Source organism: Microcaecilia unicolor, chromosome 4 (genome assembly GCF_901765095.1).
Source record: "Microcaecilia unicolor chromosome 4, aMicUni1.1, whole genome shotgun sequence".
NCBI classification, from domain to species: Eukaryota; Metazoa; Chordata; class Amphibia; order Gymnophiona; family Siphonopidae; genus Microcaecilia; species Microcaecilia unicolor.
Window position 1 is genome coordinate 19941786 of NC_044034.1, and position 19442 is coordinate 19961227.

At 43.7% G+C, this 19442-nt stretch overlaps 1 protein-coding gene across 1 annotated transcript in view; it reads left to right on the top strand.

Annotated features, from left to right (window-relative positions):
* C2CD3 (C2 domain containing 3 centriole elongation regulator) overlaps window positions 1–19442 on the top strand; it is a 374295-nt gene that overhangs the window by 37528 nt on the left and 317325 nt on the right. Inside the window, exons 5-6 of the mRNA XM_030200012.1 lie at window positions 10909–11141; window positions 15129–15255. Of these exons, the coding sequence (XP_030055872.1) occupies window positions 10909–11141; window positions 15129–15255 (360 nt within the window). The remainder of the gene's footprint in view (window positions 1–10908; window positions 11142–15128; window positions 15256–19442) is intronic.

A 19442-nucleotide genomic window follows, 5' to 3' on the forward strand; every position in this document is an offset into this window, starting at 1 on the left:
GCTAGAAGGCTCACTGAAACAAGCCTTTGAAGGGCCTCTTTGGACCTTCAAGCAACAGAGTGTAGCTCGTGTGTGGCAAGAGCATGCTTGAAGTGGCATTAGCAGTCTGAGACACAAGATGGACGCCATAACACCCAGCTGGAAGCAGAAGTGACCTACTTGGCAGATGCTATTTATGACATGTTACAGGTGTCGACCCGCAGTATGGCTTTGGCTGTCACAGCACGTCGGCAACTGAGGTTGCAGCATTAGGCAGCAGACGCAGCATCAAAGTTAAATCTAGTTAAACTGCCCTTTTGGGACAAGTGGCTATTTGGAGAAGATCTCAGTAACTTGGTAAAAGAACTGGGGGAAACTATAAGCCACAGCAGTTGCAGGAGGATAAGCTGAAAGACTCTGCTCATCCATCTTCAGGAAGTTCTCGATCTTGATTTCAAGACAGCAGACGGTATTGGCCTGGTTGTCAGCAATATGGTCAAAAGTCCCGCTTTCAGGCACACCAGTCTTCCTTTCGTGTGGACAGAAAGTCCTCCTCTCTACTAGAACACCCAAGGCCTCCTGAGCTTCGCAATGATGCGAAGCTGGTCCACTCTTCTCTTCCTCCTTCCAGTGGGTTCTGGATATTCTTACAGCAGAAGGCTACTAATTGGAGTTCTCCTGCCCAGTTGCTCCTTTGTTCTTGCAGTTTCCTTGTCGAAGGGGAACAAAGGAGATTGAGGTTCAGGCCACCATAGAGTCCTTGCTGGCACTCTGGGCCATTGCTGCAGTTCCTCAGGTTCAAGCAGGAGGATTTCTCACTGTTCTCGATCTCAAGGAGCCTCACTTGCATATATCCATATGGCTGCTGCATCAGAGGCTTCTACATTTTGTGATGCTGGGTTGTCGCTTCCAGTTGAGGGCTTTGCCCTTTGGTTTTGCCACGGTACCAAGGATGTTTACCAAGGTGTAAGGGAGTTTATAGAACACTGCCCCTCACCCTTAAGAATAGTCCCTCAAATAGCCTAAGCCACCTTAAGATCACTTGGCCCAGCCTGGGAAGAAGTGAGCCTGGAGGAGTGGAATCAGAACCAGGAAGTTTAAAAGGCATGGCTAGACTGAGGTTAAGGAGGCCCAGGGAAGGAAGAACGGGAGCCCCAGCACATGCCACTACAGCTTGTCTAACGATTGTGACCTGACTCAGGTAAGCCGCTTTCGTTTCCTGATTTGAGACTAGCAAGCCTTGCTCTGAGGTCTGGCTGGAGCCAGACCTGGAATTCTGAGAAGAACTGAGAAGAGCTTACAGGCTGTGTTTGGGGTGTGGCCATCCCATCAGCTACAGACTGTGTTTTGGGCCTGCCAACCAAGGCCTGCTTGAGACTGTATTTACTGAACTATAGAGGCGTTTCACCTTGTGTTCCTGGCTCTGTGATGTAACAGGCCTCAGGATTCGGTGAATAAACCACTTATTTTCTTTTATATACCTTTGTCCGCTGTGTTATTTTGCAGGCCCATATCACATGTAGTGTCAGAAGTGAGATCTTTGGAGATTATCCTGCTTGAGGAAACCGGCTCTGTGACCGCCGGGGCTCAAGGCCTGTTAGCAGTACTATGCTGGGACATTGGGCAAAAGGGGTAAGCCCTGCCCTAGTTAGGAGGGGACGTATAGCTATTGATGGACAGGAAGGTTTTGGTTTATTTAAAAAAAAATGTATTTATAAGTTTTTCAAATTTACAATACAAGCATAAACTTGCAAAAGAAAAAGAAAAATTATTGTGCAACCATTCAATACTACAAATATGTTTAGGTCAGCAAGTCAGGAGTAGCCTAGTGGTTAGTGTGCAGCCCCTTGTGACTCTGGGAAGTCACTTAACCCTCCATTGTCTCAGCCACAAATAAGTACCTGTATATACTATATAAACCACTTTTTGTGAAAACCACAGAAAGGCGGTATATTACGTACCATTCCCTTTCCCTCTCAATTTATGTCTTGATTTGTAAACCCCTTACCATTTTCATCGCTTTTCTCTGAACTGCTTCGTCTTTTTACATCTTTAGCAATATAAGGCCTCCAAAACTGAATACAATACTCCAAGGGAGGCCTCACCATCGACTCGTACAGGTGCATCAACACCACCTTTTTTTCTACTGGTTATACCCCTCTCGATGCATCCTAGCATCCTTCTGGCCACGACCACTGCCTTGTTGCACTAAACACCTTGAGATCCTCAGACACCATCACCCCAAGGTTCCGCTCCTGAGTCGAGCTTATCAATCTCTCCCCTTCTACCTGGTATATCTCTTTTGTATTTCTGCACCCCAAGTGTATCACTTGACCATTCTTCTAATGTTTGGAGATCCCTTCTCAAGGTTTCTACTCCCTCCAGAGTATCCAATCTATTGGCTATGTTTGCGTCATCCGCAAAAAGGCAAACTTTTCCTTCTAACCCTTCAGCAATATCTCGCACAAATATATTAAACATCCGCCTGGCCAGGATGAACAGATGGATGCAGAAATGTTAAAGGAAATTAGGGACGCAAACAAACTGGGCAACACGATAATAATGGGTGATTTCAATTACTCCGATATTGACTGGGTAAATGTAACATCGGGGCACGCTAGGGAGGTAAAATTCCTTGATGAAATCAAGGACAGCTTTATGGAGCATCTGGTACAGGAGCCGACGAGAGAAGGAAAAATTCTAGACCTAGGCCTTAGTGGAGCGCATGATCTGGTGCGGGAGGTAATGATGCTGGGACCACTTGATAACAGTGATCATAATATGATCGGATTTGATATTAGCTTTGAAGTAAGTATACATAGGAAATCAAATACATTAGCGTTTAACTTTAAAAAAGAAGACTATGATAAAATGAGAAGAACGGTGAAAAAAAAACTTAGAGGAGCGACTGTGAGGGTCAAAACTTTACATCAGGTGTGGATGCTGTTCAAAAACACCATCCTGGAAGCCCAGGCCAAATATATTCCGCATATTAAAAAAGGAGGATGGAAGACCAAACGACAGCCGGCGTGGTGAAAAAGTGAGGTAAAGGAAGCTATTAGAGCTAAAAGAAAATCCTTCAGAAAATGGAAGAAGGAACCGACTGAAAATAATAAGAAACAGCATAAGGAATGTCAAGTCAAATGCAAAGCGCTGATAAGGAAGGCTAAGAGGGACTTTGAAAAAAAGATTGCGTTGGAGGCAAAGACACATAGTAAAAACTTTTTTAGGTATATTAAAAGCAGGAAGCCGGCAAAAGAATCGGTTGAACCGCTAGATGACCGAGGAGTAAAAGGGGCAATCAGGGAAGACAAAGCTGTAGTGGGGAGATTAAATGAATTCTTTGCTTCGGTCTTCACTGAGGAAGATTTGGGTGGGATACCGGTAGCAGAAATGGTATTCGAAGCTGATGAGTCGGAGAAACTTAATGAATTCTCTGTAAACCTGGAGGATGTAATGGGGCAGTTCTACAAACTGTAGAAATCTGGACCGGATGGTATTCATCCCAGATTACTGATAGAACTGAAAAATGAGCTTGCAGAGCTATTGTTAGAAATATGTAATATATCCTTAAAATCGAGTGTGGTAGTGGAAGATTGGAGGGTGGCCAATGTAACGCCGATTTTTAAAAAGGTTCCAGAGGAGATCCAGGAAATTATAGACCGGTGAGTCTGACGTCGGTGCCGGGCAAAATGGTAGAGACTATTATTAAAAGCAAAATTACAGATCATATCCAAAAGCATGGATTAATGAAACAAAGTCAACATGGATTTAGTGAATGGAAATCTTGCCTCACCAATCTACTACATTTCTTTGAAGGGGCGAACAAACATGTGGATAAAGGTGAGCCAGTTGATATTGTGTATCTGGATTATCAGAAGGCGTTTGACAAAGTACCTCATGAAAGACTCCAGAAGAAATTGGAGAGTCATGGGATAGGAGGTAGTGTTCTATTGTGGATTAAAAACTGGTTAAAAGATAGAAAACAGAGAGTAGGGTTAAATGGTCAGTATTTTCAATGGAGAAGGGTAGTTAGTGGGGTTCCCCAGGGGTCTGTGCTGGGACCGCTGCTTTTTAACATATTTATAAATGACCTAGAGATGGGAGTAACTAGTGAGGTAATTACATTTGCTGATGACACAAAGTTATTCAAAGTCGTTAAATCGCGGGAGGATTGTGAAAAATTACAAGCGGACCTTTCGAGACTGGGCGTCTAAATGGCAGATGACGTTTAATGTGAGCAAGTGCAAAGTGATGCATGTGGGAAAGAGGAACCCGACTTATAGCTACGTCAAGCAAGGTTCCACGTTAGGAGTCACGGACCAAGAAAGGGATCTAGGTGTCGTCGTTGATGATACGTTGAAACCTCCTGCTCAGTGTGCTGCTGCGGCTAAGAAAGCAAATAGAATGTTAGGTATTATTAGGAAAGGAATGGAAAACAATGAGGATGTTATAATGCCTTTGTATCGCTCCATGGTGCGACCGCACCTCGAATATTGTGTTCAATTCTGGTCGCCGCATCTCAAAAAAGATATAGTTACTACCAATACAAGGGTTAAAGTTTTTTCCAATTAGTCACTTAATATAACAATCAAAAACATATGTGACCCTTTAATTGTCTAAATTATTACTATAATCATTATATTGTATACATAACACAATATAAACTTAATATGCTTCACTCTGTTTATTTTACATCAAATCAAAAGCAGATATAATCTCAAATGGGGTTCATCACACAGCATCAATCAGAATAACAACTGGATACTGGTGATGGTCACCTGATGGTTTGAGGGAGGAAGTCGCGTCTTCCATCTCTCCGAGGCTACCCCCTCTCTGAGCGATAATAACGGCGCAAAAACTTGTTGGAAATAACCTGCTGAATAAGGGAGAGCAAGAAGAAGTAATGGACTCATTTGTGACGCGAGAAATGAGGGCGACGCCGAGCAGACTCGCGCAAAAAAGCGCAGAGAAAAAACGAGGGCTCGAAGAAAACAAGATGGCGCTCGGCCCAGCAGACGGCGTGACTCCAGAATTCCACCCGAAACAACTACAACAGCTGGTAGAAGCAGTAAAGACCGCACTCGCGCCACAACTAAATAAAGTACTGGAACAGCTAGCAGCAGTGGAATCCTCGCTGGGAGACACTACGAGAAGAACGGGGGAGTTGGAGGTCCGGGTATCCGAGCTGGAGGACTCGGAAACAAACAAGAACAAGGTGATAAAGGAGCTGCAAAGAACAGTGAAAACGCAAGCGCAGCATCTTGATGAGATGGAGAACCGTGCCCGGAGATCGAACCTACGCCTAATAGGTATACCAGAGACAGTGCCAGACCGATTACTTCAGACACAATTGGAAACCTGGCTAAAAACAGAGTTTGCGCTGTCGGATAGCTTTGGCCCCTTATGCTTGGAAAGGGCACATAGACTGGGAAGACGACTGACAACTGGAAACAGGCCCAGAGCAGTAATAATAAAAGTTCATAATTACCTCCATAAAGAGGAAATTTTGAGAGGTGCGAGGGCAAAATGGGACGCCTTGAGCTATGATGGCGTAGGAGTTAAAATATTCCAAGACTACTCAGCTGCATTGCAAGAACGCAGGAGAGCCTTTGGCCCAATATGTCGTCATCTGGCCAAGAAAAAACAAAGATTTATGCTCTTGTACCCTGCCCAACTAAAAGTCCTACAAGAGGGAGGATGGCAGACTTTTCAGGCCCCAGAAGAAGCGCAGGGACTGTTGGAGTCAGGAAACCCCTCAAATGGGGAAAGGGACACTTGAAGAACATGGACATTTCAAATGAAACCGCAAGCCTTGATGGAGAAATTAACCTTTTGGAACGCAAACGAAGGCTGGTAATATGGCACAGAATTAATTACTTAAAGGAGCACATATGATTTTGAACCCACAGTTTAGTTCAAAGGGATAATGGGAAGGAGAAGGAGGAATGTGAGCACAGTGTGAATGTTATACTTGGGGTTCAGTTGGGAAGAACACAAGAAGGGGGGCAAGAACATAAGAGCAGGCCTGAAGGGATCTCACAGAGGGTCACGATATGTAAGGCAGGCAGGTTAGGATACGAGAGGGGGAGCCTACACTCACACGACCTTAGCCTACTACAACAGTGGGCCACCTTAGGATTACAAGGGGGGAGTTTAAGGTAAAGGGAGGGGTAAAAAAGGGGTTAAGAATAAGAGGGAGGATAAGGGATAAAAGGGGGGGAAGGGAGACAGGGAGTAAGAAAGGCTATATCCATGACTTCGCAGGTCCTTTGTATTTAGATGCAAGTAACAAACGCGCAAGTGTAGAGCAAAATCAGGTGCGGGGGAGGGTGAGGCTGGGCACCCAAAACCCAATTAATAATTTCAAAACCGAACTATGTCACACCAACCATAATAAACGTAGATGACAAAAGCAACTCGAGTGGTATCCTGGAATGTAGGGGGTATAGCAACGCCCATTAAGAGGACAAAAATATTGCAGGCCCTAAAAAGACACAAAGCGGATGTTGCGTGCCTCCAAGAGACTAGATTAACGGAAGCTGAACACCAGAAATTGCAGAGACAGTGGGTGGGGCAGGTGTTCTCAGCCTCCGCAGAAGGAAGAAAGCAGGGCGTAGCAATTTTAATACGTAAAGGGCTAGCAGCTAAAGCCGAATTACTGAAAGCAGACCCTCTAGGGAGATATGTGATAATACACCTTTGGCTTCAACATAGAGAATTTCTGGTAGTCTCGTTGTATGGCCCTAATGAATATACGCCATCTTTTTACCAATCAATAATAAAACATTGCGCTTCCCATGAATCATTGCAGCTACTGGTGTGTGGAGATTTCAATTTAGTGGCAGATCCCCAGGTTGATACTACAAATCCTAGGGAGGCCCCGCGGGGAGGTAGCAAGCAAAAAGCTCTGCCCACATTCATGCATACCCTAAACTTAGTGGACACCTGGAGAGCGCTACACCCAGAAACTAAAGACTATACACATATGTCTAGGGCGCACGGTACAAGCTCTAGAATAGACTACATTCTCATAGATAGACAAGCATTCCACTGGGTGAGCGGAGCAGACATAGGCCCGACAGAGATATCAGACCACGCGATTGTGTGGATAGAACTAGAGGCCCCTGAGCAATATCAACGAGCAGGGGGTTGGAGGTATCCGTGTTACCTATATGAAGATAAAGAGTTTACAAGATATTTAAATGATAAATGGGAAACATATGAGAGGTTCAATAGCCAACACGCAGAAAATCCCAGTCTTTACTGGATGGCCTCCAAAGCGGTGATAAGGGGAGATATAATAGCTTACGTGCAACTGAAGAAAAAAAGACAGGCTAAGGCAATCTTGAATTTAGAACTTCAACTCCAGAAAGCTAAGCGGAAATATATAAACTTCCCAACAGTAAAAAACAGAGAACAATACTTGACAACCCAAGTGGTACTGAACTCATTAATTCATGGGCAGACAGTGAGGTCCTTGATGTATTTTAAGTGCCGAATGCAAAGATTTGGTAATAAATCAGGTACGCTATTAGCGAGGATGATAAAATCAGAAGACCCTGAACGGGTGATCACAACACTGCGGGATGCCCAGGGGATATTAAAGACAAAAAGCGGAGATATAGAGCAGATCTTTCACAATTATTTTAAGGAGCTTTACAAGGGAGCGCCTGCAAAAGACTTGAGCAACCTGGCCAATTACTTAGACAAAGTGGGATTTACTAAGCTTCAACAACCACAGATAGACAAACTAAATCAGCCATTTTCAGGAAAAGAACTGCAGGAGGCGATAAAAGCCCTGGCTCTTAAATCTGCCCCAGGGCCAGATGGTTTTATGGGAGAATATTACAAATCCCTGCCAAGGGGAGGGATAAAGGCGCTCGGGAACTATCTAGAACAAGTTATAGCGGACAAACAATTCCCCATGCATGCTAATGAAGCCTTAATCACGTTGCTGCCGAAACCTGGGAAAGATAAGACACACCCAGGCTCATACAGACCTATTTCATTGATTAATGTTGATACCAAAATTTTGGCCCGGATACTAGCCACACGATTGGGAACATTACTACCAGAACTTATTGGGGAAGAACAGGTAGGCTTTGTTAAGAACAGACAGGCGGGTAGTAACGTGCGGCGATTGCTATTAGCCATGGCAAAATGTCAGAAGGAACAGAGGCCTGCATTGATCCTTAGCTTGGATGCAGAAAAAGCATTCGATAAGGTGGATTGGGGGTATCTGTTTGGGCTTTTAGATTACATTGGAATCCAGGGATGGTATGGGGATGCTATAGAGGCCTTGTACAGCTCTCCTCAGGCAGCTGTATTAGTGAACGGAGTGAGGGGAGACAAGTTTCACATTCGACAAGGGACAAGGCAGGGCTGCCCACTTTCACCCCTCCTGTTTGTTTTAGCAATGGAACCTTTGCTTAAAGCTTTGAAGGTAGATGACGGAGTAGGGGGGGTAGGCCTGGCAGGAGGCACGGTTAAGGCCCTTGCCTTTGCAGATGACCTGCTGGTGGTGGTTCAAGAACCAGAACACTCAGTACCTAGGGCTTTGCAGTTAATCCAGGAATATGGGGCCCTGTCAGGATACACACTAAACATCCAGAAATCTAGAGCCCTAGAAATAGTGCCTGGGGATAACATAAAAAGTAGATTACAACTTCCTATAGAGTGGGAAGAAGAGACTATAAAATATCTAGGAGTCACAATACCACGGGAGCTCCCACAGGTGTATGGATGGAATGTGAGAAAGCTATTGAATGACACAAAGATAAACCTGCAACTCTGGCAGGGTCTCCCTCTGTCACTCATGGGGAGAATAGCGCTGTACAATATGGTAATTGTACCGAAGTGGCTATATGTGTTCCAAACCATACCACTATACCTGTCCAAGACCGATGAAAAGAGACTTAATAAGACACTGCAAACATTTCTATGGGTAAAGAAGAGACCTAGAGTGGCGTTGTCCACACTTTACTTACCTGTGGAATATGGAGGTCTAGGGCTCCTGAACTTGCGTTATATGACCATAGCAAGTGGAATGAGACACTTAAATGACTGGCTGCGACGCACACAATATTTCACGCCCTCCCGCCTCGAGCTACAGGAGACAGAGCAGAAACACATTGGCTACCTACTACATAAGCAAAGCAAAGCAGAAACCAGTCTATTAGTCCAGGCGCAATTATTACCGACAGCGCAGGACACCTGGCGCTGGCTGTGCAGATACCATCGTTTTTCACCAAGGACAACCCCATACCTCCCAATATGCGGCAACCCGGACTTCCCACCGGGCCAATTATATGAAGTGTTCAAAAGATGGGAAGGTATGGGGTTGGAATATGTACTTCACGCAATAGACGAAAATGGAACAGTTGTGTCCTGGGAGAGTCTCCGGGACCGATTCAAGCTGAACCAAGCGGATTGGTTCCACTACTACCAACTACGGCACTACATACTGAGCTTACCCCGTGAGGAACTGGCGGAGGATGTGCAAGAGGAGCTAGGGGTGGCACTCTCATTGGGAGCGCAACAAAAGGTGCCACTCACCTACCACCACAGACATTTAAAGGACATGGCTAAAGAACCAGATTTTGAGAGACTGTCTGCCCAGTGGAGTACAGAACTGGAGATCAAAATAACTCCTGCAATGGTCCGTGAACACCTCCTGGGATATCGCAGGAACACCGATCAAGCAGTTTATTGGGAATTACAATTTAAATTTGTATTGAGAGCATATATACCGCCTAGGAGGGCGTTCCACATGGGGGCATCGCCGGACGGAGCTTGCCCTAAATGCGTAGAGGAAGGTGCAACGCTGGGACATATGTTTTGGGGCTGCCCCTGCATCCAACAGTTTTGGAAGGCCATAAATGGACAAATACGAGCCATGTGGCACTCGAATTGGATTCTGGACGCAAGACTCCTCTTTGGACACCTGAGGTTTACAGGGCCTCCAGTTAGAGGACGCCGAGCATTTACGCTACGCACAGTGATGGTGGCCAAGAGAACAATTCTGAGGGCCTGGATGACTAAAGAGGGCCCGACAGTGGCTCAATGGAGGGGACAGATGATTCACCTGCTACGCACTGAGAGAACAAGAGTGAGAACTCAACGACCCCCCCATGCCCGGATCTTCTGGGCTTGTTGGACTCCGTTTTGGTTGACGCTGACCAATCGAGCTAAAGGACAAATAATGAACATGTGAAACTGCTTAAGCACACTTAGACAATGGGACCTGCGAAGTAAGAGACTGTGATGATAATGAGAAGGGGGGAAGGGGATGAGGGAGGTAAAGGGAGGGCAAGGGATAAAATGTAAAAAGTTACTGGGGAGAGAAACAGTTGTATAGATCTTGAAAGATATTTGCTAGTACAGATATGTGGTTTATTTTGCAAAGCAAGAGAAGTTAAGCACTGTTGAAATCTGTTGATAAGTTCTCCCGAATAAAAATTATTGAAACATAACAACTGGATACTAATTATCTAATTAGCAAAGTTCCATTTAAATCTTTAACAGATCGTGATATTCTTCGCTCCAGTAATACTGAAGTAAACTCAATGGCTATTGTTCTATTCCAGTGAGCATCAAATCTCCAGATGGTATCATTGATATAATCCAACTATATTCTGTGTCCAGCTGCTCTTATCACATATCCACTATGGATAATTTTATAGTTCAATGGAGGTAATGCAATATCATTTTCAATTATGGCTGACACAACCAATCTTCACTTCACGTTTGTTAGCAATGAGACTCCACTTGAGGTATCCGCGTCAAATCCACATTCTTTCAACAATTCATAGATCTAACAAATGCTAAATGGTATCTTATGAACATAACTAATGCTAAAAGCAAAACAAGACTTCATATTGCTGTGTTGGTATGTTTTTCACTGACCTTATATTTACTGTAAAACAGGGGAAAGGACCATTTGTACTTCCAGGAAAACTCAGAGACCAGAAAAGACTATTTCATGGGACCAGTTTCACAAAGTGAACTTTTGAAATACCAGGAGGAAAATCGTCCAAAGAAGCAGATATCATTCTCCCATAGTTCAGAGCAGGAGCCACAGTCTAAACCAGCTGGAGGCAATCATAGTGATGCACACCCACTGCCTGTGAAGAGTCCAGTTACAAAAGACCTCCTTTCAGGTTTGTTGATACTGGTTTTGAGGTAGTCAACTGAAGTCAGATAGGTAATTTTGCCTTGATGTATATGTAGCTGGCCCACAGTTTCCTGTTGTTTCCGTTGGGCTTTCAGTTCATTTAGAACTGATCTCTGCTGGGCTATGGTATCTCTGGGGGCAATTTTTCCATATGAATTAGTTTTGTGCATGTGTAACTACTTTTAGTATTTTTTTTTCCTTTTTTTATTGAAATGTTGCAATGTTAAAAATTCAATAAACATTATCACTTAACATCCATACTTACTGGGTTCAATTCCCACTGCAGTTCCTTGTGACCCTGGGCAAGTCACTTAATCCTCCATTGCCCCAGGTACAAATCCTATATAATAATTCTCACCTCCAACAGGATGTGCCTGGGACTGTGCCTGCCGCAAGTGGTCTGCTAGGCAGGCACGCACTGACCTCAGTGACATCAGTGACAGACAGTTTGGCAAAGCAAAACAATCTGAGTGCTGGCCATTAGGACACAGGGTTGATAGGAGACTTTTAAAAGACTAAAGGAACCGAAAGTGTTAAATGGGGGGAGGGGGGAGTTCTGAACAACTGAAAGACATGAACATTTGGGAAAGGAAAACAATCTGAATGCTGGCCATTAGGACACAGGGTAGATAGGAGAGTTTTAAAAGACTGAAGGAAACGAAAGTGTTAAACTGGAGAAGAAGGGGGGGGGGGGGGTTGTGAATGACTGAAACACATGCAAATTTGGGACAGGAAAACAATCTCAATACTGGCCATTAGCACACAGGGTACATAGGAGAGTTTTAAAAGACTGAAGAAACCAAAAGTGTTCGGGGGGGGGGGGGGGGGGGGGGGGGCAAGTTCTGAATGAATGAAAGAAATGAAAATTTACGAGAGGAACACAATCTGAATGCCGGGCATTTGTACACAGGGTAGATAGGACATTTTTAAAAAAAAATGAAGGACGTGAAAGTATTACATCTTGGGGGAGGGGTGAGGAGGAAAGCGGTGGGGTATCCGGATACTGGGCGTTAGGGCCACGGGGGTACATAGACTTTTGAAAGCCTTAAGGAACCCAAAGTGTGGGAAGGAGGAGGAAAAGGAGGGGAGGGAACGGGGTGAGGGGTATTAGGAACAGGGGAGGGGGCCCTGTCACACACTCTCATTCTCACAAACACACTGTCACACACACAGTCTCACTCTGTCACACACCCGCACATTCACTCTGGCTCTCTCTCTCAAACATACACACTCCCATGAAAACCTTGCTAGCGCCCGTTTCATTCGTTCCAGAAACGGGCCTTTTTTTTACTAGTAACTATAGATTGTGAGCCCATTAGGGATAGAAAAGTACCTGCAAAAAATAGTATATGTAAACTGCTTTGACTGTATCTACAGAAAGGTGGTATATCATGTTGAATAAATATAACGTATTGCATTCCCTAACAAGCAATGTAACAGAAAACCCTTTTCTGTTATTCTTTGTAACCACCAATAGTGGAGAAACAACTTCTTACTTCTCACCACAAAAGCTCAGTTTGTAAATGTGAGCAGCCAAAACAATACATGTTTCCAACTTAGGAATGATACAATTCTTCTGCATCAAACACTTAAAAATATTAAAGAAAGGAGGAGAAAGACCTCAGCTGGCTGTGGTTGTCAAATGACTATATGCTTACTGACTCTATCACGGATGCCAGCTGTTTCATCCACAGAGCTCACAATTTCATTCATTGGTCAAAAAACCAAGAGGGTTTTTTTTAATGAAGCAACGGTAAGCCCAATAAGGGCTTACTTCTCACTAATCTGGAACTGTTCCCACCCCAAACGTTTGCCACTTCCGGCTCTACAAAAATATTTTAATTTTTGTAGCACTGATGTTTACCAGGCGGCAATCGGGCAGGGCTGCACTGGTTACTACCGGGTTACTGTGGGAGCCCTTACTGCCAATGGGTGGCGGTAAGTGCTCTCCCCCCCCCCCCCCCCCACCCGAAATGGGCCACGTGGCAAGTAGTTCACTTGCTGCATGGCCATTTCTTAAAAAGACAGGTTATAGAACACTGCCCTAAAAACCTACCTTTTTACTAAGGCTTTTATAATTCCTTCTGTCCGGCTGATCGGCTGGTATCCTCTACTGGCCTTCCTGTTCCTTCTCCTAACTAAATCTATCCTCTCTGTTCTTTTAACAGTTGGAGTTCTTTTCACTTTCTTTTCTGTTGATTTTATTTTGTTAACCGCTTTGATTTTATGAAAGGCAGTATATTTAGCCTACAATAAACTAAACTATTATGACTCCAGATAGAATTTTGCACCAAAAAAATTCAAAATTCTGCACACACAATTTGCAAATTCAGCAAAATCCTGCACACAAAATTTGCAAATTCTACAAGTTTATCATAATTTAAACAATATACAGCCCCCCTCCCTGTACACAGATACCATCCACATTTTCCCATCCCCCCTTGCACCCATAACATCTACCTTTTTTCCAGCCTCCCTCCCTATACTCACATATAGCATCTACCTTTTTGAGCCCCCCCCAACCAAATTCCATATTTTCCAGACCCCCCTCCCCCCCGTTTCAGTGTGATAGGAGGAGGAGCTGCATCGGAAATACCTCTTTGGGGCAGGAAACCCCCCCCCTCTTTACTGCCTGCTGCTCTGGGCTGGTGCTGCTACTTCTTCAAAATGGCCGCTGAGACTTTCTGCAGCAGCCTCACGAGATTTCGTCTTAGCGGCCATTTTGATGAAGCAGCAGCACTGGTCCAGAGCGGCGGTAGTGGGCAGGAAAGAGTGGGGCTCTTTCCTGCCCCCGAAGAGACCACTAGACCACCTGGGTGTGTTAAGGTAGGCTCGGGGGGGGGGGGGGGGCGATGGTGGCCGGCCAGCCAGCCAGCCAGTCAATGTTCCTGCGGTACTAATGCGGTAGATTCTGCAGGAAAAACAGCAAATCCTGTGTGGCTGGGTAATTCTGCGCTGTGCAGTCATGCAGAATTCTGGCAAGAGTAACGTTCAGGTCTTAAGTCTCTTCTCATACACCTTTGGTATGACTCAACCAGTCCCCATAGTACCTACATCACAAAAGAGAAGTAAGCAAAATTAAAATATGGTCTGATGACACTGCAAGAAATGTAAGACTTCAAAAGGAACATGGATTTGTTCTTTTATAAAATGTTCCAAACAGATCTTTGTGGCAGTGGGGTCTGAGTGTAATAGAGAGGATAGTAGGATGGGTAGAATGGACTTATGCACTTCTTCTTTTAGGGATAGAACTTCCTCTTAGTGAGGTCAGCCTTCACACAGTGTATATTAAGTTTGCACATTGAGCATTATTAATGGTAAAGTTATTGTACATTATTGAGTGGGTAACACAGTGCCCAGCTTCCGAGAATGGCTAAATCAAATGTATAATGTAACCTGCTGTGAGCTGCGTGGTGCTAGATTACAAAACCAAACCAGGTTGGGTTTATTATAGACAAATCTGGCATAAAGTCCAGCAGATCCGAGAGACAGGTTCTGAATGATATGGAAGAGGAGGAATATTATTTAGATTGTGAGCTCTTTGAGCAGGGACTGTCTTTTCATGCTTGGTGTACAGCGCTGCATATGCCTTGTAGCGCTATAGAAGTGATAAGTAGTAGTAGAATTAGGAAATATAGAGAGACAAGCTTGGCTGACATCTAATGGATCAGCTGCTAAATAAGAGGGTGAGTGGGGTAGATGGGATGAGTGGAGGTTTTGTGTTGGGAAGAAGGGAATAAACAAAAACAGGAGCAGCACAGCCCATGTATATAATTCAAAGGAATTTCTTGTATAGGATCAAAACTTGAACAATAATATTCTTAAAGCAGTTTAAAAAACCCCATTGTGGATGATTCTGCTGAAGTGTTTGTTGCCAGGAGCACCAGAAAAGCATCTGTTTGCAAGCAGTGTTTGAATTTAGAGTTGTACTGAGTATTTGAGCTCTGATGCATTGCTTTATTTTGTATTTCAGCTCTTCTGGATCAGGGCAACAAACTGCGAAATGCCATGGTTGTGTCTTCAATGAAAGCTAATCTAGACACTGCTGTGGGTGAAGTGAATCCTTCACCGAAGAAAAAAGTTTATAAAATGGCTAAAAGGTAAGCTGACTAAAGCATTTCCACACTCAGATTTGCAGTGGTGCAACCTTTATTATTTGTTGCCTTGAAAACTACGAATTTCTCAGTGGTGGAGGGGATCCCCAGGGATCTGTGCGGGGACCACTGCTTTTTAACCTATTTATATGTGACCGGGAAATAGGAATAACAAGTGAGGTGATGACACAAAGTTATTCAAAGTGTTAAATCACAAGAGGATTGTGAAAAATTGTAAAAGGACCTTACGAGACTGGGAGACTGTGCATCCAGATGACAGATGACATTTAATGTGAGCAAGTGCAAAGTAAAGCATGTAGGGAAGAAGAACCCAAATTACAGCTCCATGATGCAAAGTTCTATACTAGTAGTCACTGCCCAAAAAAAGGATCTAGTGTCATCGTTGATGATACGTTGAAACCCTCTGCTCAGTGTGCAGCAGCAGCAGCTAAGAAAGCAAATAGAATGTTAGGAAATATTAGGAAAGGAACGGAAAACAAAATTAAGGATATTATGATGCCTTTTTATCGCTCTATGGCATGACTGCACCTTGAATATTGTGTGCAGATTAGTTTACCGCATCTGAAAAAAAAAGATGTAGCAGAATTAGAAGAGATACAGAGAAGGGCGATCAAGATGAGAAAGGGAATGGGACGACTTCCCTGTGAGGAAAGGCTAAAGAGGCTAGGGCTCTTCATCACAGAGGGAAGATTTGACAGAGGTCTATATAGTGGAGTGGTAGGTATGAATCGCTTGTTAGTTTTTCCAGAAATATAAGGACTAAGGGGAACTCGGTGAAGCTACTAAGTAGTACATTTAAAACAAATTATTTCTTTACTCATGTAATAAACTCCGGAACTCATTGCCAAAGAATATAGTAAAAGTGGTTAGCATAGCAGTTTAAAAGATGTTTGAACAAGTTCTTAAAATAAAAGTCTATAAATTATTAAGGTGACCTTGGGAAAATCCATTGCTTATTACTGAATCTTTTATTCTTTTGGGATCTTGCCGGGTACTGGTGACCTGAATTGGCTGCTCTTGGAAATAGAATACTGGGCTTGATGGATTCAGGCTGTCCTAGTATGATGATGTTTATGTACTTATGTAGATTAGATAATTGCAAACATGCTCAGCATCTTTGAGTGGTATTGCAAAGGGGCTAGGAGGGAAAGTGTCTTTTTGAAGGGGAGAGAGATGGCTTAGTGGGAGACCTTTGAGAAGCAAGTTGCAGTAGTCTAAGGGAAGAATGATAAGAGTTTGGATAAGGGTTTTGGTAGTGTGCTCAGAAAGGAAAGGACAAATTTTGGTGATATTATAGAGAAAGTAACTACAGGTTTTAGCAGTCTGTTGTATATGTGCAGAAACCCAAATAGTAGCAACATTCCATGCTACCAGTCCCCGGGCAATTTTAAACCCAGATACTTTAACCGCTGTTACTACATCCTCCAGCAGAGATCCAGTTTAACTGTTTGTTGAGTAAAAAAAATATTTCCTCCTATTTGTTTTAAGTGTTTACATGTAACTTCATCGATTGTCCCGTAGTCTTTGTATTTTTTGAAAGAGTAAAAAATTGATTCACTTCTACTCATTCTGCACCACTCAGGATATTGTAGACCTCAATCATATGAGAGGAGTTCCATAGCCTCTATCATTTTGGTTGCTTTTCTTTGAACCTTTTATTTATTTATTACATTTGTGTCCCACATTCTCCCACATAGCAGTAGGCTTAATGTAGCTTACAGATTTCGGAGATAGAGAGTACCAACTCCGGGAATATATACAGAGTGGAAAATAGAGTAACAGTAGGTGCAAGGAAGCTGATAAGGTTCCGGAAAAGAGAATACAACTCTGGGACGAATATATAGTAGCTTATAGAGAGAAGTAATCCCAATGAAGCTGATAAGTCTCCGGGGATGGGACTACAGCTTCTAGTGAGCAATACAGAGTAGGATAAGTGTAGAAGTACACTTAATTATAACTGGAGTGGTAAAATTCATACAGTTTGAAGTAATAGGATTATGTGAAAGGGGTATTGTTCATTTCTTAGTTTGATAGACGTAATGCATTGTTCATGAATTAGTTCGGGTCTACTGGGTAGGCTTTCCAGAAGAGGTGAGTCTTGAGGTCTTTTCGGAATTTTAGATGAGTGTTCACAGTTCTAATGTTTCTATGTAATGAGTTCCAGACCTGGGTGCAAATGTAGGAAAAGCTGGATGCATATGTTGATTTGTATTTTATCCTTTTACAGTTTGGGTAATGCAGGTTTAGAAATGATCTTGATGATTCGATGATGTTTTAGTTGCTAAGTCGATAAGTTCGGTCATGTAGGTTGGGGCCAGACCATGGATTATTTTGTGGACCAGAGTGCAAATTTTGAAGGCTATTCATTCCTTGATTGGTAGCCAGTGCAGTATTTCGCGTAGAGGTTTAGCACTTTTGAATCTTGTCTTTCCGAAAATGAGTCTAGCTGTCGTGTTCTCTACGGTCTGGAGTTTCCTTAAGATCTGTTCTTTGCATTCCGCATATACGGCGTTACAGTAGTCAACATGTGATAGTACCATTGTTTGAATTATGTTACGGAAAGTTTCCCTAGGGAAGAATTGTTTGATCTGTTTGAGTTTCCACATTGCATGGAACATTTTCTTCGTGGTGGCAGAGGCTTGGCTCTCCAGGGTTAGGTTACATAGTAACATAGTAGATGACGGCAGAAAAAGACCTGCACGGTCCATCTAGTCTGCCCAACAAGATAAACTTATATGTGCTACTTCTTGTGTATATCTTACCTTGATTTGTATCTGCCATTTTCAGGACACAGACCGTAGAAGTCTTGCCCAGAACTAGCCCCGCCACCCAAACACCAGCCCCGCCTCCCAATCTCGGCTAAGCTTCTGAGGATTCATTCCTTCTGCACAGGATTCCTTTATGTTTATCCCACGCATGCTTGAATTCCGCTACCGTTTTCATCTCCACCACCTCCCGCGGGAGGGCATTCCAAGTATCTACCACTCTCTCCGTGAAAAAATACTTCCTGACATTTTTCTTGAGTATGCCCCCCTTCACGCTTATATCATGTCCTCTCGTTCTACTGCCCTCCCATCTCTGGAAAAGGTTCGTTTGCGGATTAATACCTTTCAAATATTTGAACATCTATCACCCCTGTTTCTCCTTTCCTCCAGGGTATACATGTTCAGGTCCGCAAATCTCTCCTCATACGTCTTGTAACGCAAATTCCATACCATTCTCTTAGCTTTTCTTTGCACCGCTTCCATTTTTTTTACATCCTTAGCAAGGTACGGCCTCCAGAACTGAACACAATACTCCAGGTGGGGCCTCACCAACGACTTATACAGGGGCATCAACACCTCTTTTCTTCTGCTGGTCACACCTCTCTCTATACAGCCTAGCAACCTTCTGGCTACGGCCACTGCCTTGTCACACTGTTTCATCGCCTTCAGATTCTCAGATACTATCACCCCAAGATCCCTCTCCCCGTCCGTAACTATCAGATTCTCCCCGCCTAACACATACTTTTCCCGTGGATTTCTACTCCCTAAGTGCATCACTTTGCATTTCTTCGCATTGAATTTTAATTGCCAAATCTTAGACCATTCTTCTAGTTTCTGCAGATCCTTTTTCATGTTTTCCACTCCCTCCCGGGTGTCCACTCTGTTACAAATCTTAGTATCGTCCGCAAAAAGGCAAACTTTACCTTCTAACCCTTCGGCAATGTCACTCACAAATATATTGAACAGAATTGTCCCCAGCACCGATCCCTGAGGCACTCCACTACTCACTTTCCCCTCCTCTGAGCGAATTCCATTCACCACCACCCTCTGGTTTCTGTCCGTCAACCAGTTCCTAATCCAGTTCACCATTTCAGGTCCTATCTTCAGCCTGTCCAGTTTATTCAAGAGCCTTCTGGGGGGAACCGTGTCAAAAGCTTTGCTGAAATCTAAGTAGATTACGTCCATAGCATGTCCTTGATTCAATTCTCCAGTCACCCAGTCAAAGAATTCAATGAGATTCGTTTGACACGATTTCCCTTTGGTAAAACCACGTTGTTTTGGATCTTGCAACTTATTGGCTTCCAGAAAATTCACTATCCTGTCCTTTAGCATCGCTTCCATTACTTTTCCAATAACCGAAGTGAGGCTTACCGGCCTGTAGGTTGGTGTCAATAGTAATTCCAAGGA